The sequence below is a fragment of the Mus caroli genome, unplaced genomic scaffold (assembly GCF_978045245.1).
Source record: "Mus caroli unplaced genomic scaffold, Mus_caroli_1 scaffold_5, whole genome shotgun sequence".
Taxonomy (NCBI): Eukaryota; Metazoa; Chordata; class Mammalia; order Rodentia; family Muridae; genus Mus; species Mus caroli.
Genome location: NW_028227260.1, coordinates 129,490,616 through 129,512,878, shown reverse-complemented (window position 1 = coordinate 129,512,878; position 22,263 = coordinate 129,490,616). Strand labels below are relative to the sequence as shown.

The following is a 22,263-nucleotide window of genomic DNA, read 5'->3' as shown; positions in this document are numbered from 1 at the left end:
TTTCCTCAACAGTAAAATCGAGAGAATGAACTGTTGTCTTGCAGGGTTACTCTGAAGGGTAGAAAAGCCCAGGGCCAGTGCCAAAAGTGCACACAGTAGGCATTTCAACTATTGTGTTGAAACAGTTATGAATGCATGGGGGCATTTAATGAGCAGAGGAACACCCGAGGTCGCTTTAAAGGCATTGGGGAACTAAAGAGATGGCTCTACGTACAGCTTCAGCTGTCTTGGGAGCTGGCCCTCTCCCTTCCAGGATACAGTGACCAAATGAAGCTCTGAGCGACAGGCAGGGGGCAGGGGCCTGACTCTAGCTTGGGCAACCTCAGCAGGGAGTAGGGAGAGAGGCGGGAGCTGGGAGGGGCGTTCCAATCCTGGTCATCAGAGGACTGCAGGTGCTAGGCAGAGTTGCTGTAGGTGGGTTCGCGAGCCCAGCTAGGGAGGGGAGGAGGCTAGGGCGGGACAGCAGATGGGTGGGGGAGAGAGGGAGGCGGTGCTCGGGGCCCGAGAGGCAGTCCTTAGACAGCTCTTCCCATGCCCGGCAGTTTGCTGCATCTGGAGGAGCTCTCTGGAGAATCTCCAACCTCAGAGCGAGCCTTCTACTACCGTAAGTACCTACAAATGAGCGCATAGTTCAGTGGCTGAAGATTAATTACTGGCCACAAAATCCTAAACAAAACCCCGAAAGACCCCCTGCTGTGATTAATCGCCGTAAATCAAACTGCTCCCCAGTCGTTCCCCCCACCCCCTTCATTCCTGCCTCTCTCCTTCTTTCCCCGGATCCGAGCCCCGCCTCGATGAGAACCTCTGGGCAATGTGGATATCTCCCCTTTCATTTCTCAGTCTTCCCTCCAAACCCTAAGCAACGCTTGTACCCAGTACCCTGCGGAGCCCAATCCTTTTGATTGCTGTAGCCCTTAAAGCTATGAAAGGGGCTACCTTTAGATATTTTGTACATATCACTCTCAAAAACACTGCGGCGCTGCCTAATGGTGGGGAAAGTGCTTGGGGTAGAGTGCAAGGGGACCGTTTTAAAAAAAAAAAGCCTCAACTGCCTAAGTTGGGGGTGGGGTGAAAGAGCAAAATGGGCGTGGCCAATTTTGAACATCGGGTTGTTCCCAAGTTCCCTGAGCATAAGATTCATCATCTTGGCTGAAATGATATGGTACAATTATGTTTGGTTTGGTTTGGTTTTAATGATTGAGGAGTGGTCAGCCATGCTGAGCAATTCAGCTTTTCTGACTGCACTTCAGTTACCAAGAAACAAGACTCAGATGTCCATGTGGTAAGGCTGGATCAGGCTGGATCCTCAGAGGGCATTCCCTGGGTGCAATCCCAGGTTGAACTCTTTCCTTGGCAAAGAATCTAGTTTCCCCCAATAGATCCTGGCCCAGTGCCCCAAGGGGAAACAGCAACAGGGTGGTATTCAAGCTTTGACCTGGCACTGAGAAAATTGGGGACAAGGGGTTCTAGGAATTGGGATGGGAAGGGTTTCAATACGGTCTTATGCCAAATTATAACCCTGTTTGAAAAATGAGACAAAATACACCTGTTTACAAGAAACATACACAGAATGCTTGGCACTGTACACTCATTTTCCGTAATCGAAAACAACAATACCAGATACACATGAACAGATAAATAAATTTAAAAAAAGTTCAGAGACTGTAAGTTAAGCATCCTTCAACACAAAAAGAAAAAGAAAATCAAGGCCCAGCTCTTCTTGAATCTTCTCGGTGTCAACGTGTTGTCTAAGGCCGTTTGAAAATGAAGCTTTCCACTTGTCCATGTCACTCACTGTTAGTCCGTTAGTGTTAGGCCATACTAAGGGTTGTGAGCCTGCTATAAGTTTAGAAAAACGAAGTCATTTTCTTATCCTCTTGTGGTTGCTGCATCTACCTCACTCTACTGAGCTAAGATCAAATACCTGAAGGCAGGTGGGATTTTGTACTATGAGTAGAGGTCCCCGTGGAGTTTGTGCTGTGAGGACACACCTTCCCGAGGCAAAAAGTTACTTTGTGGTGAGAGGGGAGAAGATCCACCTTGTGCATTTGGAGTCCATGCGGTTGGCAGTGATTTCTGGAAAAAGTGGAAAAACCTCTCTAAAATCAAATATCTTTTTTTTAATGTTCTTTCAAATTCAAACAGTTCCATTTTCTTCAGAGGTAGTGAACAAATCTGCTTAGAAGTTAAGGGCAAGTTCTAAGAGGGATCATTCAGTTATACTTTCATTAACTACGTGGAAGCAGCTAAATTAACTAACACATACTCAAAATAGGGTTTTAAGCTTTGGAGGTAAGGGATAAGGGTGCATTATAAGCACTCCTTACAGGAAACAGTCTTTGTGATGAACTAGGAGGGGTAACAGAGGATGAAGAGGGGACAACGACAAATGCTGGCTCTGGGCACTTGAGCCTTGGAGTTTAAATTAAATGAACTTTAATTTTTATTTAATATTTTAACTTTCAGCAAATCATGTATCCTCCCTAGACTCCATTTGCCTCAGCAACAAAATGGCAGCAGTGGTCACAATGCCCTTTTTTATTAAACTATTGGATGACTAAGATGTGTGCGTGTGTGAGTGCATGTGTGCACATGCTGTGTGTGACTAGTGCAGTTGTGCACTTGTCTAATTAAAAGGTGACTCTTGGCATGGTCCACTTCCCCCCACTCAGTAGGATTTCTTCAGGCTTGTTTAAGGTCACCTTCTGTGCCTTTGAAATCTCAGGGACAAATAAACATTTCAACCAAAAAATAACATCTTAGATCGCAGGAAAAGATCTTGAGTAGAAAGACTGGGAAAAGCAACAAGTGGCCTTATTAGCATGCCAGGTTCCTGGGAGCTCATGGAATGAAGGTTGTAGAGAGGGATGCACTGATCACACCTCAACTTGAGAGAGCAAAACTAGACCCTGAGCAAGAAAATGTCTTCTTTTAGATTCTACTACGTTTTAAGAAGCAAAGCCTTCAAGACTTGGAGTACTACACCAGAGAGCCTTCAGGCCTGGACAGGCCAGAGCCTAAGCCATGATGCTTCGGACCTTCACTCTTTTGCTCCTTTGCATTTGTAAGTTCAAGGAAGGGATGAGAAGCAAGTGAGCCTGATAGAGAAGCTCTTGTGAGAAGGCTTCTGGGGGATCTGGGGAGCTGGTTGAGGTTGGAGGGCAATGTAGAAAAGCAGACTTTCTCTTTTCAGGGCTCAATCCGGGTATGACTTCACTGGGTAAGTGTCTTTCTGTCAGGGATTGTAACGTACTGGCCTGTGTTTATAGCCTTAAGATACCCAAGAAAGGTTGGGCTACTTGGGAATCAAATCCTCTTCCATTATGATTTGATTTCCCAAGAAATATGCAGAATCTTATCTTGCTTTAGAAGGCAGTCTACTTCCCCCTGCTCAGTTGGATTCCTTGAACATATGTCCCTGGCACCTCTATGCCAAATCCATACAGGAGCAGAAACTCCCACTCCCCACAAGAAGGCAGAAGTCAGCATCTGGGTGGGTTAGAGCTAATTTTAAGGTGTGTTATAGGGCATTTTGTGGGATGAGGAGGGCTGAGCACTAATATCTTTCTGATTTGGGGGAATGGCAGCAGTGGAGTCTCAACCAGAGCTATGGATAGAGTCCAACTACCCCCAGTCCCCTTGGGAGAACATCACACTTTGGTGCAAAAGCCCCTCTCGGGTATCCAGCAAGTTCCTGCTTCTGAAGGATAACTCACAGATGACCTGGATTCATCCTCCTTACAAGACATTCCAAGTTTCATTCTTCATAGGTGCCCTTACTGAGTCCAATACAGGTCTTTATCGATGCTGCTACTGGAAGGAGAAAGGCTGGTCAAAACCCAGTAAAATTCTAGAGCTAGAAGCACCAGGTGAGATGGCAAGGGTAAAAACTCAAGAATATTCACCCACTCAAATAGCACGCAAAATCACCATGCCAGGGAAGGATTTGTTGAAGTGATTCATTTACCTCAAATGCATGCATGTATGTGCGTCACAGATAACATTTAAGTGCCTACTCAGTAACAGACAATGCATGCAGAGGACTCAACTCTGCAAGGGTGGGGCAAGGAAGAGTTGTTTGGGGAAGGCTCGTCTAAAGCCCATCTCACCTCTCCTGTTATCTAGGCAGCACTGCCCTTTCTTTAACTCATATCAGTCCTTTTTTTTCCAGGTCAACTCCCTAAACCCATCTTCTGGATCCAGGCAGAGACCCCCCCTCTTCCTGGATGCAATGTTAACATCTTCTGCCATGGATGGCTCCAGGATTTGGTATTTATGCTGTTTAAAGAGGGATACCCAGAGCCCGTAGATTACCAAGTCCCAACTGGGACAATGGCCATCTTCTCCATTGATAACTTGGCACCTGAGAATGAAGGGGTTTACATCTGCCGCACTCATATCCAGATGCTCCCCACTCTGTGGTCAGAGCCCAGCAATCCCCTGAAGTTGGTGGTAGCAGGTGGGTGTGGCCACGGCTGCTGGCATCTGACAATTGTTATCCCAGGGATCATGGCTGGTTGAGCAAAAGTTGTTCATATTACTTGCCTCTGCCAGTTTCTAGGCCCTGCACAGTCAATGAGGTAGAGTTGCTTGACAATTTCCTGAGCTACAAATTAGTCACACATGCTTTAAAGCAGATAATCCTTTGACTTGTTTGTGAGTCTACCCAGCTATTCAGAAACTTCATCTTATTATAGTTTTACTGTCCTTTACTTGTTGATCATCAATCATTCATTCATCCAATATTTATTGAGCACCTAATATGTGCCAGGCATTGCCAGTACAGTCTTAAAATTGGTTTATTAAAAGTTTAAATGTATTTGCAATGATTATATTTAAGAGTGGGAAACAGACTGAATCACTGTGCCCGTTGATGTAAAACAAACCAAACAAATGAGAAAGAAAGCAACAGGTTCTCTTTGTCCTATATCACTAGAGCCAGTAAAGGCAGCACCAAGCTCTAAACACAGAAGGCAACTCCCCCAAAGGTCCAAGAAAAACACACTCAGGCTTCAACTTCTCTATCCCATGCCCTGGATGATTCCAGACAAAATTGTCTTCATAGATCTAGTTTCTGCCCCAAGCAAAATAGATCTTGGGAAATTGTGGTGCTACAGAAAGTACCCCTGATTTCTAGTTCCATTCATGACACTGTATGATGTTGAGCAAGTCATGTCACTTCTCTGTGCTTTGGTTTTCTCCATTCTAAGACAGGATAACAGTATCTATCCAATCTATTGTACAATGTCACTCTGTGCTTCAATTTCATGATCTGAAAACTCTCTATAAGAATAATGCCTACCTCACAGGGTTGTTGTGAGGATTTGCCTAAATAACATGTACAGTGCCTGGCACATACGTTCTCAATAAATGGTAGTTAATAATTTTATTAATATAGCTTTTTCTTGAGGATCAAAATACAAAGGATTGTTTAAGCCATGTATATGGATGCTTGTTGTACACATACCCTTCCAACATAGTTCCCCACTAACACACTTCTATGATTAATGTTCACCAGAATTTCCCATTTCTCTATTAATTTTAGGCTTACAGGGACTTTATATTATTTACACTCAATACCACTAGACTGGCATGTTTCATGACACATCTGAAAAGCTCCCATGAGTATATGAGAGAGCTGATCTTTCCATAGTAGATGAGCTGGTGTACCTGGGATCTGAGTGGGGATAACATGGAGTCATAAGAAGTTTAGTAGCACAGCCACCTTAGAAAAACAATCCATGGAAATGAGGGTGGACCCCATTACCAGATTTCATTGGCTTACTGAGCTATCTCCCTATTGACCTCCTTCCAACCTTGTACTGCAAGTGTTGAAAGTGGGGGTCTTAAAGCAAGATTAATGTGTTCAGATGCTCTCATCAATATTTCAGTGAAAGTTATGCTCTTCAAGATGGAATCAAAGTCATTTTGAGAAGTGTAGATTTTCTGGCTGTAGGAAGAACTATATATGTCATTTTAGAGACCTGAAGATTCAGGGAATTATGGATGTAGACAGTCCCCTGAGGCAAGCACCTCTACCTGGCTGAGCTCACAGTGGAGCTAATAGAGCTGAATGAGAGAGGAAGAGAACGTGTCGTGTCCTTGATTATATACATGAAGAGGCATACATCTAAGACAAGAGAAGGAAAGAAGCTTACATCCCAATTACCACTTTTGTCCAAAGAAAGTAGAAAATAATCATAGACTAGGGAAGAACTGGCCAAACTGTATCTTAAGGGTCTCTTCCCTTTCTAGGTCTCTACCCCAAACCAACTCTGACAGCCCATCCTGGGCCCATCCTGGCACCAGGAGAAAACCTGAGTCTCAGGTGTCAAGGGCCAATATATGGAATGACGTTTGCTTTAATGAGGTTGGAAGACTTGAAGAAATCATTTTACCACAAGAAGCCAATAAAAAACGAGGCGTATTTCTACTTCCAGGATCTGAAGATACAGGATACAGGGCACTACCTCTGTTTTTACTATGATGGGTCATACAGGGGCTCTCTGCTTAGTGATATCCTGAAAATCTGGGTGACTGGTAAGATATGGGTATGCTACGGAACAGGTTATAAAGCTTCCTCTGACTCCCTCTATCCTCTTGTACTGTCACCCAGCCAGAGCTAGTGGTGGGGGTCAGGAACAGAATTTGTGCACCATACTGAGGGATTTGTAAAGTACAAATGGGAAGACAGAGGAGGGAAATCACCCTAAGTAGTAGAAGGAGTGGAGACTTTCACCATTGGCTGTTTGTATTTTGGGTCTCATCCTAGACACTTTCCCCAAGACCTGGCTACTTGTTCAGCCCAGTCCTGTGATTCAAATGGGTCAGAACGTGAGCCTGAGGTGTGGAGGACTGATGGATGGAGTTGGTCTTGCACTCTATAAGAAGGGAGAAGAAAAGCCACTTCAGTTTCTGGATGCCTCTAGCAACACTGGCAACAATTCATTCTTCCTAAAGAATGTGACCTACAGGGATGCTGGCATCTATAGCTGTCACTATTATCTTACCTGGAAGACATCCATTAAGATGGCAACATACAACACTGTGGAGCTGATGGTTGTAGGCAAGTGATCTTAACTGGCTTTAATTTTCCTATCACCTATTTGTTTTTATTATTATTATTATTATTATTATTATTATTATTATTATACTCTAAGGAGGGGGTTAGTGGCTGTGCCCTTTCCTAGAGGTACGAGCTAAAAACACTAGGAGTATGGTGTAGGGCTTTCTATCCTTCAGGAACCTTCTCTCCTTAGATTAACCTTAAGCCTTGCCTCTCAGCATGACACAGCCCCACTGTGAGTTATGAAAAAAATTAAAAATAATTTCTTTCAAGCCAGGGAGAGTTTACAGGTATGGGGTCTTCCTGATTGAAATTAAGAACCAGTAGTCTTTAGAGAACCACAGAGAGGGGAAAAGAACTCTAAATACACAAAGTTTGAAGCCATTAACCAAATGTAAGTGAAGAAAATCCCAAATGAAGAGCTGTGAAACAATTGGCAGGGGAGAGGGTGCTGACTTAGTGTCACTTCTAACTGTGGTCTCTGGATTGGTTTCAGATAAGCCCCCCAAACCCTCCCTTTCAGCTTGGCCCAGTTCCGTGTTCAAAGTAGGAAAGACCATCACCCTTCAGTGCCGAGTGTCTCATCCAGTACTTGAATTTTCTTTGGAATGGGAAGAAAGAACAACATTCCAAAAATTCTCAGTAGATGGAGACTTCCTCATCACTGACATTGAAGGGCAAGGCACAGGAACCTACAGTTGCAGCTATCGTATTGAGGCACACCCTAACACCTGGTCACATCGCAGTAAGCCTCTGAAGTTGGTGGGACCAGCAGGTGAGAAGATAAGTTCTCATATCCTGGGATTCCAAAACGGTGCCCAGAAATATATGGGAAGGGGAGTGAGGGCTTGGAAATCAGGACCCATGCATCTAGGCACACTTTCCTTGGGTGTGCTAAGATAACTCAAAGGAGTGACCAGAATATTCTGAAGAATCCTTCCTATTCTCCACGAACAGGAAGGACACATCTGTCTCAAGCTTCTAAACAGAAGCTTTCTCTGTGACCAGCTCCCCTCCCCCCACCATGACATTATCTGTCTGACCTCATCTCCATCAAGGTTTCTGCTTCTGGTCTCCTCTGGTCACAGGCTTCCTCACCTGGAATTCCATTCTGAATGAAGCTGTCAGGGTGTCCTTAACCATGCAGCTTGCTTCCTTGCTCTTGCTAGTGGTATGGATCCGGTGGAAGTGTCGGAGACTGAGGCTCAGGTAATTTGCTCAGCCTGTTGTTGCCCAAGCTAGCTGACTGTGTACTCTCCTAGTCTCCAGAATGGGCCGGTCCCCAGTTACCGTAAGCATGGGGACACATTCTTAGGTTTCTCCGCAGCATCTAGACTTACAAGTCAAGGCATTCTCATTCCATCTGTTTCTCTTTCACCTCACAGAAGGGTCATTACCCAAGCCAAGTGGAGTCATGTATAGTTTTCTGGGGCTACAAGAATAATCAGAAGCATGTTCCTTGACCTCTACACCTCCTACAGTGCCCAAATCGCCTCTTAAACGGCTCTGTCCACAAGACATTATAGCTGTCTTCCCTCTTGATATGGTGTGAACATACTTGCTTGTAAGAAGCTATGCTGTTGGCTCTTACAGCTTGTTATCTGACTACCATCCTATTTTTTTCCAACATTACATCCCTCACATTCAAGGGATAGAGAGAATATTTTCGTCCATTTTAAGTTCCTTACAAACCAGTTTTTCTGTTACTCTTGACTCCTATTGTTTGCCCAGAGCACCCTTAGAGTAGAGTTTTAAACTGGATAGACATTTGATAAGACAATAAATGGAGCCAGAGGGTCAGATTGTTTTCTCTAGCCAAAAAATACAGCTCACAAGATCCTACTGCCATTTCCTTATATTCTCCAGTGTCCTTCGGACCATTGATCTCTCTCCCTAATCCCCACGGTTTTCTAAGGATATTATAGATGACAATGAAAAGATAAGTAACAGTTCTTAATTGAGTAGATTAAGAACTACCTGGATAATTTGCCCACTTTCCTCCACCCCTTGCCTCTGGATGTACTTGTCTGCCACCTTTGTGTGTCTGGGAAAGTTAATACACAATGGAAGATCATTGTGACTCCGTGTGTCTGTGATTTCTGCTGGAATCTGAGGGATAGTGTGCCAGGGCAACAAGTTGAGAGAGCCAATTATGGTTTCTGACAGAGGAAAAAAAACACCCTTGGAGTTTTCACATTCAGGGAGGTCAATTTTTACGGCCTATAGATCTGTCCTAAATTTCATATGCTTTAGGCTAAGCTCCTAGTGGGATTATCCTACTCCAAGATCATTACATCAAAGAATAAGGTAAGAATTTAGATTTCATAGAAAGCAGCCTGAAAAGTTGTTTTCCTGACCAGAAAAGGGCTGAGGGTAGTCACTGTTTCCCAAGGAAAACAAAATTGTCAGCTAAATTTTGGCTTTATACCTCCTAATTGAACGGGAGGCAGAGCTCGGCAACAGTGCTACACATTTGTAGTGACAATCTATGTGGTGGAGAGAGAGATCCCACTCTCTGACAAGCTTGCTCAGGACTGACAGGCCATCTTCTGGTAATTCATCAAGGCTGCCTAGGCAACCCTTCCATAACAAAGGCAGGTGAGGCAGGTCAGTTTAAAGACCAATCCTGCCATAGGCACAACTGCTTCCAAACTTAAACTTGATGACTGAGAAACACTCAAAGTTGCTCTTTCCACCCCCACACTCAACCACCCAGCGCTGCTGAGCTCCAGGGGTTCCGAGAACTGGAGATACAAAAGCACTTTCCCACCTGACATCTCATTTACTGCAGCAACCTCATCAGGGGCCATGGGAAGCTGATACATAATACAGACTGGGGGAGGGGCGGAGATGAGGGGCATGGAGGTCAGAGAAGTTCAAGAGGTTTGGAGGCGATTAGGCCCTCAAGAAGAAAAGTCATCAGTGTCAGAAAAGATTATGTGCCATTATCCTGGTCATACCCAATCCCTATTGGGTAGTGAATAAGCCAATGACATAAATTGCCGCCCCCTTCTCTCCGCCCTCCCCCTAATCCCAGCAACTTTTTTTTTTTTTTTTCTGGTCTCGCTAGAGAAGCCTGGTTGTTGGGAACAGCTCAAGGGGTCGCCATGCTCTTTATACTCATGGCTCTTCTTTGCTGTGGTGAGTAAAAAAGGGGTGGGACAGGAGTCTGGGCAGCAGGCTGGGGAGGAGGGAGCCGAACCTGGCAAGGGTTTCTTTTGCAGGACTGTGCAATGGGGCATTGACAGAGGAGATTGGTGAGTTTTATCCTGCCCCAGACTGGGACATTCCTCTCTGGAGATCCGAAATAACTACAGAGTGTCAGTGTCAGTACCCAGGGAGGGACTGGTTGGGAGGGAAGGACAGCCAGGAAGGGGCACTTGTTAAAGCTACTGTCAGCACTCAGCCTCCAACTTTGTCTTTCTGCCTGTAAAAAATTCCTTCAGACTCCTGCATTTTTGTGAGGCTCAGCTGAGAAAGCAGCTTCCCCCTTTTCCCAGTACCTGGAGAAAGAAGCAAGATAGGAAAGAGAGGCTTCTGATTGAAGGGGAAGGGGCGTGTGATCTGGGTATGGGCTTCAAGAGAAAGGAAAGGAGGGAGGGGAAATACCAAGAGGATGGCTTTATTAACTCTGCTGTTTCTAGAAATAATCATGGCAAGCCCTAAGCCTGAACTGTGGGCAGAGACGAACTTCCCTCTGGCCCCGTGGAAGAATTTAACCCTCTGGTGCAGAAGCCCATCTGGCTCAACTAAGGAGTTTGTGTTACTGAAGGACGGGACCGGGTGGATTGCAACCCGCCCGGCCTCAGAGCAGGTCCGGGCTGCCTTCCCTCTTGGCGCCCTGACCCACAGCCACACCGGGAGTTACCATTGCCATTCATGGGAGGAGATGGCTGTGTCGGAGCCTAGTGAAGCACTTGAACTAGTGGGGACAGGTAAGAGAAAACAGAGGATCCTCCCGGAGTGATCTCTAGTGCCCCTGGAACTCCTGTACTGCCAGGAGTGGGGGAGGGGTGAGGAAAGAGTAAGAGGAGACAAATTGAGGAACTCAGGGGTACATTTCATTTGTTTGCAGAGAAAGTAACTGAACGTCCCATACTGGGCACGTCCAAACTTTTGATTTCTGGCCATCCCATTTTGTTTTCTAGACATCCTTCCCAAACCTGTCATTTCGGCTTCCCTTCCAATCCGGGGCCAGGAACTGCAGATCCGCTGTAAAGGATGGCTGGAAGGTTTGGGGTTTGCTCTGTATAAGAATGGAGAGCAGGAACCTGTCCAGCAACTTGGTGCTGTTGGGAGAGAAGCCTTCTTTACAATTCAAAGAATGGAAGATAAAGAGGAGGGCAATTACAGCTGCCGCACACACACTGAAATGCAGCCCTTCAAGTGGTCTGAGCCCAGTGAACCCCTGGAGCTTGTCATAAAAGGTAGAGCTGAATAGGGTGTTGGGGGAGGAGGGGCGGGAAAGTGCGAGATAGACACTCCTATCTCCACCACAAACTTTGCTGCTGGTCCTAGGAGCCTGTGTCCAATCTTAGAGCCAGGCAGGCGTGGCGCTGGGAGTGCCAGAGCCCCTGGCTCCACGATATTAATAGCCATAATTGTTATTAATAGCTTGGGTTTGTGGAGGGTGATTTAATTTTTCTTATTATTTTCCCATCAATTATCTCATTTAAGTATAGAGGAAATCTTGAAGTGAGGTGAAGCAGCTACTATTTCATTCTCTTATCCAGATGGGCGAACCAAGGCTCAGAACTAATTGAGTCCCGAAGAAAGTTTACTCTTTCAGTATACTCCTTTGCCTGTTCCAGTAACAGTGAAGATTTCTCTGGAGACAATGAGGGACAGGGATGAGGGATCCCTATAAAAACAAACAAATAAACAAAACCATCAATGCATATATGTCTGAATGAAATGCATATAGCGGACTTCTTCCTAAAACCAACATTTGTTGTATTTGCTTCATGTTTTCTTGATTTAGTTTTGTAATGTTTTGTTTTTCTTTTCTAGAAATGTACCCCAAGCCTTTCTTCAAGACCTGGGCTAGCCCTGTGGTCACTCCTGGTTCCCGAGTGACTTTCAATTGTTCCACCTCCCATGAACACATGAGCTTTATTCTTTATAAGGATGGCAATGAAATTGCATCCAGTGACCTAGCCTGGGGAAACCCAGGAGGTAGTACAGCCCACTTTCTGATCATTTCAGTGGGCATTGGTGATGGAGGAAACTATAGCTGCCGTTATTATGACTTTTCCATCTGGTCTGAGCCCAGCGACCCTGTGGAGCTCATTGTGACAGGTTAGGGAGGGGAAGTCTTCATGGGGGGGGGGGGAGTAACTGACCCCAGTGAGGGGAAGAAATGTGTTCTCTAAAAGACACTGAGCACATTCTTAGGACAGTGCTTAGTGTATGATAATAAACTGTCTATGTAGGACAGCTGCACATGTCACTATCATAAGAAGAAACAATAAAGGAGTAGGGGAGGCCAATAATTCACTTCTGAAGAAAGAAGTGAGGGAGATACGGGTGTCCAATCCAAGAACCACGCTCAAGTTGCCTGCTTTCTGAGCTAATCCTTTTAGGCTTGACCTTTAGTTTTGGGTTGAATCCTCCGCCTTTTCCTGAGCTGTCAGGGATTGGTGGCTGGATGGCCCTCAGAGAACAGGAGAAAACCTTGAAACGTCAGGTACATGTTATACAGCCATTACAAATGACCATATCAAAGGGTGTTTAATGTCATAGGAAAGGGTTTGCAATATAAACATATCAGACTCTTCATCCCTTCATGCACTGGGGGTCTCAATTACATAAATAGCCTCAGTTCCAAGGACATAGTCATGTGTTAAAACATAAGAGGAAAAGTAGGTAAGGAATCGTTATACTTGAGTTCGTGAAATTATGTTTTCTTCATTAGTTTTTTATTGCATTTTCTAATTTTCTACAATCAACATATATCATCTCCTATAACAACATTATAAAAGCTATTTGCAAAGTGTGGGAAGCAGTCTTCTCTTATATTATGATCTTTTTCATTTTAGAATTCTACCCTAAACCCACACTCCTGGCACAGCCAGGCCCTGTGGTGCTTCCTGGGAAGAATGTGACCCTGCGCTGCCAAGGAATTTTCCAGGGCATGAGGTTTGCCCTCTTGCAGGAGGGTACTCATATCCCTTTACAGTTCCAGAGCACCTCAGGGACCTCAGCTGACTTCTTCCTCCACACTGTTGGAACACAGGACGTTGGGAACTATAGCTGTGTCTACTATGAGACAACCATGTCGAACAGGGGCTCATCCCTTAGTACCCCTCTTATGATCTGGGTGACTGGTAAGAACAGACAAAACCTAGGGCTGGGATAGAGTCAATTGAGCAGGGAATATGGGGGATAATGTCTCCTAGAACTGTAGGCCAAATTATGAAGGGGATTCAAAACACAGCAATTATCATGGAGGACAGCTAAGAAGGTTGTATACTCATATCTCACTCATCACTGTTCTCTGTCTAGACACATTCCCCAGACCATGGTTGTCTGCTGAGCCTAGTTCTGTGGTCACCATGGGGCAGAATGTTACTCTATGGTGTCAAGGACCAGTCCGTGGAGTTGGGTACATTTTGCACAAAGAAGGAGAAGCCACTTCGATGCAGCTTTGGGGGTCCACTAGCAATGAAGGAGCATTCCCTATCATCAATATATCTGGTGCTAGCATAGGACGTTATAGCTGCTGTTACCACCCTGACTGGATGAGCCCTATCAAGATACAGCCTAGCAACACTCTGGAACTCATAGTCACTGGTAAGGGGATGAAACCATGGAATGGGTGTTGTAGTGTAGAAAGGATCAGATTGACTGATTCGAGAAAGATGTTTTTAAAGAACTCATAGAGAGGCAAACAGTAGTCTCACCTCTTTATTGATGAGATAGTAGAGGAGCTCATAGAGAAATAAACACTCAAATGGCTGACCGCTGACCCACAGTTAATTTCTTATAGGTTTACTTCCTAAGCCCAGCCTGTTAGTCCACCCTGGTCCCATGGTAGCCCCTGGAGAAAACATGACTCTTCAATGTCAAGGAGAACTGCCAGATTCAACATTTGTCCTGTTGAAGGAGGGGACACGACAGCCCTTAGAACAACAGAGGCCAAGTGGGTACAGAGCTGACTTCTGGATGCCAGTGGTGAGGGATCAAGATTCTGGTGTTTACAGCTGTGTTTATTATCTGGATTCTGCTCCCCTTGTGGCTTCAAATCACAGCAACTCTCTAGAGATCTGGGTGACTGGTAAGGTTCTGAAACCCAGGAAAGCCTTTTGATTCTGTGATTTTTAGACCTTTTAGAGGTTACAAATAGTACAAGAAATGGTGGGCTTCCAGGTCACTTCTTTTAACTCTGTGTTCTTGGTCTGGTTACAGATAAGCCCCCTAAACCCTCTCTGTCAGCCTGGCCCAGCACCATCTTCAAACTAGGCAAGGACATCACCCTTCAGTGCCGAGGACCCCTGCCAGGAGTTGAATTTGTGCTAGAGCATGATGGAGAAGAGGCTCCCCAACAGTTTTCCGAGGATGGAGATTTTGTCATTGACAACGTGGAAGGGAAAGGCATTGGAAACTACAGTTGCAGCTACCGGCTGCAGGCCTACCCTGATATCTGGTCAGAGCCCAGCGATGCCCTGGAGCTGGTTGGAGCTGCAGGTGAGTAGATAATGCTTCCATCAAAGTTCCTGTTGTTAAGCTCCTGGGATCTCAAGAACAGTCTCCAACAGAGATAAACCAAAAAAGGAGACAGGAAGGGTGTGGAGTTGAAGCCCTCAAGTATATCCTAGCTCATATAAAGATGAGTAGATCATACTTTGTGTTCACTTAGAGACACTGAATAGATTCATCTAAGGCCTCCCTGCCTGGCTGAAAGGAGATCTGAGTGACTCAGTCTATTCTCCTTGCATCTTGATTGGTCATTTCTTCCACAGCTCAATGCATGGCTTGCTTACATGTGGCTCTGGGGAGGCAAGAACGAGAGGACAACCAAATATTTAAAGGAACACTGATGATGCTAAGCTACAATTCTGATTTTTTTGATATATCACAGGGCCTGTTGCTCAAGAGTGCACTGTGGGTAACATTGTCCGAAGTACCCTGATTGTGGTGGTTGTGGTAGCCTTGGGGATAGTGCTAGCTGTAGAGTGGAAGAAGTGGCCTCGACTTCGGACTAGGTAAATACTCACTCAGCTAAGCTCAGTTCCAGAAATGGAGTGCTGCTGAGAAGTCCATGATCCAGTTACTTCTCTGGCATCTCAGCCCTGCCCTACAATTTATTTTCAGGGACCTCCCATTAGTTTTGTATCTTTCTCTTTATACAGGGGCTCTGAGACAGATGGAAGAGATCAGACCGTAGTCCTTGAAGAGTGTAACCAAGAAGGAGAACCAGGCACTCCCACCAATTCTCCTTCATCTGCCTCGCAGGAAGTCTCAGTGGAACTGACAGTTCCAATATAATTACCCTCTCCTTTATAAGAGCTTTCCTCTTTTATCTTTTACCTGCAGAGACCTGAAAATCCCACTTGTTTATCCTAGAATTCAGTAGCATTTACTGCTTCTTGATCTCTAACCACTTGAGTTGGGTCAAGAGGATTCTGGGAGTGGCAAGCTCTACCAGGTCAAGCTGTTTCCTCTATCCTGGTAACTCCTCACTGTACTGATTTACTGGTGCATGCAATTCTGTTAAACATGTATTCTTCTGAATAAAGAGAATATTCACTATTTAACTGCAAACCAAACCATGGTAGTGGGTTTTTTTGTTGTTGTTGTTCCTTTGTTCTGTTTTGCACATACAACAGCAGAAATGATAAGATGAAATGGGGCTGCTCTTAATAGGGAAGGCAGATCGAAGATTGGGAGGAACGAGGAGTAGGGTAGGAGGGCCCCCAAATAGCACTTTGCCACTGAGTTTAAGTTATGGGCACTGAACATAATGTTCTTCTGCCCCTCCATCCTATCCCTGAATGACAGTGTTCTGTTCAAGTTAAACATGAGGAGGAGAAACACTGAAGTCACACTATTTTTTTTTTTTTTACTCTGTTACTTTTAGGTCCATAGGCTTTCAAACAGCAGGTCTGGCCCTCTATAGAACTTTGAAACTGGCCAAGTATATGTCTTGTGACACTTATCAGCAACCACAGGGTATTAACTAATTCCATAGTAACTATGAATAATTAATACAAACGGATATTTCACCCCTTATGAAGAAAGTTCAGTCTCTCCAAAGGTCTGGTCTCTAGTAGTGGAATCTCTGGATGTGAGCAAGCAGTTATCAGGTGTAATGATTACCAGGGGACCTTTGTCTGTCACTCCCAGGACTCAAACTGGAACTGTCTCTTCCTTTTAGCATTTGATCCTTTATCCTGCATCAACACTCACTTTCCATCTGGATGGGAATTTAGCATACATTAGACATGTTTGATGGGGGAGGGAGGGGCGCTTACTTCCTTGAACCTTTTTTAAGACCTCAGAAGAATTGAACTGCCGGTTCTACAGGAGGTTATGAGCCCTTCACACATGAAAACAACCCTGAAGGAACCCTAAAGTCCCTTGCCTCCCACTACTGTGAAAGAGCAAATAATGTCCAATAGAAAAATATATGAGGGTTGCGCACACAGTGAATTATTTAACCTGGGGTACAATAAAGTGCATAAAGCAACTCTTATATCCTTACATTAGGAAGCTTATTTATCCTAGAAGTTAATGAAAAAGAATGCATCCCATTTCCCTTAATCCTGAAGAATGAAACACGCTGTGTATTATAGACTAATTTGTATTAAGCTCTGTGGAATGTAGAAGAACAAAGTCCCACTCCGATTTCCATTTGATGAGATTCTATTAGTTGCTTATACTAATTTCTTATAGTGTTTCTAAAAATTGCATTTGAAAAGTGCTTTTACATTTGAATCCAGCCAAACCTAATTGTTGTTTTGTGCTGAACATTACTCCCTGCCCTCAAACTCTACATCCTTAACCCTCAGTCTAGCAGTGACTTTTGAACACTGGAAGTAGGCCAGTCCTTAGTCCTTGGTTTTAGGATAAAAAAGTCCTTTGATGGGGCCCAGTTATGTTTTCTGATCTTTGGGTGTTTCAAAGTGTATGTTGTCAAGGTTAGTGACAGAGCAGACCCAAGTTATCAAGGGATCATTTGATTGTTCTAGCTGTTCACACACACACACACACACACACACACAGAGAGAGAGAGAGAGAGAGAGAGACAGAGAGAGACAGAGAGACAGACAGAGAGAGAGAGACAGACAGAGAGACAGAGAGACAGACAGACAGAGACAGAGAGAGAGAGACAGACAGAGACAGACAGAGAGAGAATGAGAAAAATGTTTGAGAAAGAAACAGGGACTGAAAGAGAAGCCTCCAAGTTTGAAAAGCGGGACCTACTAAAGACAAACATGCCAGACTCTTGTGAAATGTATACATTGAACCTGGGATCTCCTGTGTCACCAAGGTTCAAAGAGAGGTACTCATGTGCAATCAGGAAGAAAGCCTGAGAAACAAACCATGAGAAATATTGTGACACTGGACTCTCAGTGGCTTTCCTAAAACATTCACACACACTGTTCTTCACTCAGAGAACTCAGTTCTGCAAGTATTAGAAGGGAGAAAATACTTGTCAATTAACTGTGAGATACTTAAAACACAAAGAGTCGCTCTGGAATTTAACTTTGCTACTCCCTGTGAAAGCTATGTCAATGAATTAAATATCTATTTATAATGCAGAAGGCGTAACAAACTACCTCAATGAATTAAATATCTATTTATAATGCCAGTGTAGCTTGTTTCTGACAAACCCCCTCATGGTCTGTTTTCTTTTGTTTTTTGTTTTGTGGTTTTTTTTTCAACCTGGTTGCCATGGGAATCAGTCCCTTTACCCCTGGCTGGCCTCTAATCATCACCAGCATCAGGTAATTTCTGGGAAGTGGAATCTCAATTAGGGAATGAACCTTTACAGGAGAAAATCTAAATGCCTCTGCTGAGTTTGAAAAAACACATGCAAATCCCTTTTGATCATTGAGGTCCTACACCTTTGTCTTCAGCATCCCAGAAGTATGACAATGATCTAGTATACAATCTCTTCGCTATAGCCATAATGATATGTAGATATACAGTCTATTCTGATACCCTCTCACCCCAACAAAGGGAGCTCATCCCAACATGAGACCACTTGAGAATTTCTACTTGGTGTATGGCCTTTCTGCCTGTGTTTATCCCTTTCATGCTTACTGGTCCTAATGCTGACTCAAGTCATAACTCAGACTAAATCCACAACAATCCTTCAAAGTTTGGAAAATGGGAGAAGTCCAAGTCTAATCAATCTCCATCAGCAGTGGCATCAGAGTTCAACCATCCATTCAGAAGCATGTTTATGCTAGTAGTTCCCAATTATCTAGGCTCCAGATAGGGAAGAATTTTATGTCTGTTTCAGTTCTGCCAGACTCAACAGAGCATTACCTTAAAACATTAAATTTATCTGTGTGTTCTACAAATACATATTGACTATTTTATATAAGTCACACTATCATGGGCACTGGATACATTTTGGAGTGAAATATATTTTCCTTGCCCATCCAGTGTGGGAAGCAAACAGTATCATCAGTAGTAAGTTATGTGAAGTATTACATGGTAATCAGTTCTATGTTGAAAAGTTAAGTAATGAAAAGAAACTTCAAGATTTATTTTCCAGGAAAATTACCGCAATGTTTGAAAGATGGCTGGGAAGAACTCACTAAGAAGGTAATATTTGAGTTATAGTTTAAAGAACACAAAGTAACAATGAGTACAAATATCTAGGCAAAGTGTATTCAACTCAGAGGTAAACACGGATGCAATATCCCTGAGATGGAAGAACTGCCTTGGTTTTCCAAGTTGTGAGTGAGCTTATGTGGCTAGAGCAGATTAAGGAGCATAGAAGCAGATACTAGTCTGAGAGGCAATGGGAATGCAGCCAAGAAAGATGTTGGAGGTCTCTATAAGGACTTGGACTTATACTCTGAATGAAATATGAAGCCACTGGAGTTATACTTAAATGGGACCCTCCAGCCTTTTCTTGAGAGGGAACCCTGATGGAAACAGAGAGATCTCCGAGGAGGCTAGTGCAGAGATCCAGAAAGAGGGACTGCATTAAGCTAGGATGGAAGCAGAGGAAGCAGTGAGAAATAGCCGGATTTTTTATTTGTTCTGTGGAGAGACCCAACAGGAGTTGCTGGTAAGCTGGGTGTGGGGAGGGTTCTGTAAACATTTCTATTAGAGGATAGAAATGTTTCACATGCTGCCTCTCAGTGCTTCTCTCCCTGGATCCTTTGCATCACATTCCCAAGAAGGACCTTTCCGATGCCTCCCAAACCAGGACACTGCTTTAGATTGTGTTTTTCATGGTCCATCTAGAAACACTGTCAACAGGACATGGTCTCCTGTGTCTACAGCAGTCCAAGGAGCACAAGAGCCAGGGAACAAACAGAAAAGTGATTGCATTCTGGAATCTCTCTGCTCATCGTTACCAGCACCTACAATTACATTAATAACACGAGTAGGCAGATGAAACTGTTAGCTCATACAAAATCTGTGGTCAGCAAACCTCACAGGGCTTATTTTTCACACAAGCTCTTGACAGTTCAGTTATTTCTTGTTCCTTACTCATGTATGTGACAGAGTTGGCAATTGGGTTTTAACTAAAATCTTAAGAGTTGATATTTACTCCTGTTATGTCTTGATTTTTGAGTCCTAGCTTATAAAAACGCACACATGACCACTTAGTGAGTCTCCTTCGAGATATCTATAAATAGAAACTCATCTAACCCTAACAGCTACCTAGCCTAAAGCTCCTTGCTACCATCTCTGGTCACATGTAACTAGGAAGCAGAGCCACTAAGTTAAGTATTTCAGCCAATCAGCTCGTAACCAAGGGCAGAGCTGGAAATTGAATTCAATTTTATCTTTGACGAGACTTGGGCTTACCTTAGTTACGAGCTGGTTCTGTGAGGATGTTTCCAGAGACTGTTAAGTGAGGAGCAAAAACTCACCCTGAAAGTGGGGTGACAGTGTCTCATGGGCTGTGGGTCCCAAACCAAATAAAAAGGATGAAAGGAAAAAGAAAGCTGAGCTGTGGCCCATGTATCCTGTTCTCCTGAGGGAGGCTTTAAGAAGTAAGGATATGTGTTACCACCACCATGTCTTCCCTACCATGATGGACTGTACCCTAAAACCAGTCCTTCATTCTTAGAGTTGCTTCTTGCAAGGTAGTTTGTCACAGTCATGAGAAAGGTAAACTACACAACCTGGTTCCAAAATCAGACTCTGCTATCCTAACCTTCTTGGGACAAAATGAAGGTACAGAGTTTAGTAGGTTGATCACCTTCCCACCAGGTTAGTTTTTTTATTTTCATAAATTGAACTCACACCGGTACACTACCACAAAAGTCTCTCTTTTAGTGCTTTCCATTTATTTATTTATTTATTTATTTATTTATTTATTTATTTATTTATTTATTTGATCAAAGCATTTTGGTCCTTACAACAAATGCTTGAGGTCAGGCCTATCATTGGTCACGTTTCTGACAAAGAAAGAAATGGACACACACTGGAGTTAAGCAAGCTAGTAGGTCACTCAGCTAGCAAGTGTTAGGAACAGAATTTGGAAGCAGGCAGTCTGGCTCCACACTTCATGTTTGTAATTGCTGAGCTATGCCGGCTTGGCTCAGGTTTCTGTGAGATCCTGACCTTGCACTCTCAAGGGAAGAAAGGGCCTCCTCCCAATTCACTATCCACTGCCAGTGCAAAACCTGCAGTGCTCTTGTGACAATGCACACCCCTTTCCTCCTCTCCCTCTTCCTTCTCAACAGAGGCTACACTCTAAGCTCTAAGGAGGAATCCTGCCATGGGTTACCCAAACGTAGTCCTAATCTTCATCGTTCCTTTCCAGGTTTCCTTGCCTTTCTGCTCTGGTGCAAATTAAATTCTTCCAGACTTCCTCTCTAGGGGGATAAAATGGTGATGCAATTGTCGATAGGCAACATGATGTGCCCCACTTTCTGAAAAGCCATAGTACGTGGTAAATAGGCTTGGGACCTAATACCCACCCTGTGGTCAGCATGGGCCGATGATAGCCAGAGCTATCATACCCTGTAGCCAATGAACTAAGCCTATGGAATTCTGGCTCTAGTCATAGTTTCAACTGGTTATGGTCAGGATTTGTGGGGAAATTGAAAGCACTCAGCCAACTTACTACTGGCCAATCACAGATGATGGTTTTTGTAAAGTCCATGCTGCCTTTTAAAAAATATGATTATAAATATTAAATTTAACATGCAAAGTATTAGGTTTCATCGTGGTATTTTCAAATATAGTTTCTTGTTGTTGATTCCCCTTTTCCTCTCTCCTTTCTCATCCCTTGTCCCACATTGTTCCCTTCAACCTCTAATAACACATGTGCTCTGTGGCCCTCTTCTCATCCTCAACACTTCCTTTGCCTCTCTTGTGATCCCCTTTAAGTTTTGTGATATGAATTTAGCTCAGGCTGGCCCTAGACTCCTCATCCTCCAGAGTGCCACCATGTCTGGCTCTAGCTACTGCTTTGGAAAACCGAGATAACCCACAAGTGTCCCATGTACTAGTTAAGTCATCTATACACTTGTTTTATGCCTGTGGTAGAAAATATCTCTTGCTTCTTCAGTAGCTCATTTTTGTATCCTAACAAAAAGGTGCAAGATGAGAAATGATCATCTAACACAGAGTTTTCAACCCTCCTAGTGCTGCAAACCCTTTAATGCCATTCCTCATGTTGTGGTAACTGACCCACGAATTATTTTCATAGCTGTAATTTTGCTACTGTTATAAATCATAATGTAAATCTCCGATACTCAAGATACATGATATATGACCCCTGTAAAAGTGTCACTGGACTCTCAAAGGGGTCTCTACCCACAGGTTGAGAACCACGTCTCTAATAGCATGCTCAATAGGAATTAGAATTCATTTTGAACTTGAGACAAACCCTGTAAAGGCTGGAAGATGCTAGTAAACCTGCCATAATTAACCAAAGCTCTCTCAACTAGCAGCATCTCTGCTTGTGTTTTATTCTGTTTTGGTTCCAAAGGTGGAATAGAGTCTCTTTATCAAGACATAGTCAGGGTTCTCATTGTTGTGACAAAATATCA

The 22,263-nt window shown here is 43.9% G+C and overlaps 1 protein-coding gene across 1 annotated transcript; it reads left to right on the top strand.

The window, feature by feature from the left end:
* Nucleotides 1–360: 360 nt before the first annotated feature.
* Nucleotides 361–15,781, top strand: Igsf1 (immunoglobulin superfamily member 1). The gene is made up of 21 exons (XM_029473698.2): nt 361–414; nt 543–604; nt 2,936–3,064; nt 3,194–3,220; nt 3,588–3,869; nt 4,172–4,459; nt 6,256–6,540; nt 6,773–7,066; nt 7,563–7,841; nt 8,155–8,275; nt 10,137–10,207; nt 10,291–10,323; nt 10,711–11,001; nt 11,215–11,493; nt 12,077–12,364; nt 13,105–13,392; nt 13,571–13,858; nt 14,055–14,342; nt 14,474–14,752; nt 15,147–15,270; nt 15,418–15,781. The coding sequence occupies exons 3-21, from the start codon at nt 3,025–3,027 to the stop codon at nt 15,551–15,553; spliced, it is 3,981 nt and encodes a 1,326-aa protein (XP_029329558.2). The 5' UTR covers nt 361–414; nt 543–604; nt 2,936–3,024; the 3' UTR covers nt 15,554–15,781.
* Nucleotides 15,782–22,263: the final 6,482 nt, after the last annotated feature.

Coding starts and splice junctions, on each gene's coding strand:
- Igsf1 (XM_029473698.2), top strand. CDS start 3,025: ATGATGCTTCGGACCTTCACTCTTTTGCTCCTTTGCATTT. Junction 10,208..10,290: donor CATGGCTCTTCTTTGCTGTG/GTGAGTAAAAAA, acceptor TTTCTTTTGCAG/GACTGTGCAATGGGGCATTG. Junction 14,753..15,146: donor GGAGCTGGTTGGAGCTGCAG/GTGAGTAGATAA, acceptor GATATATCACAG/GGCCTGTTGCTCAAGAGTGC.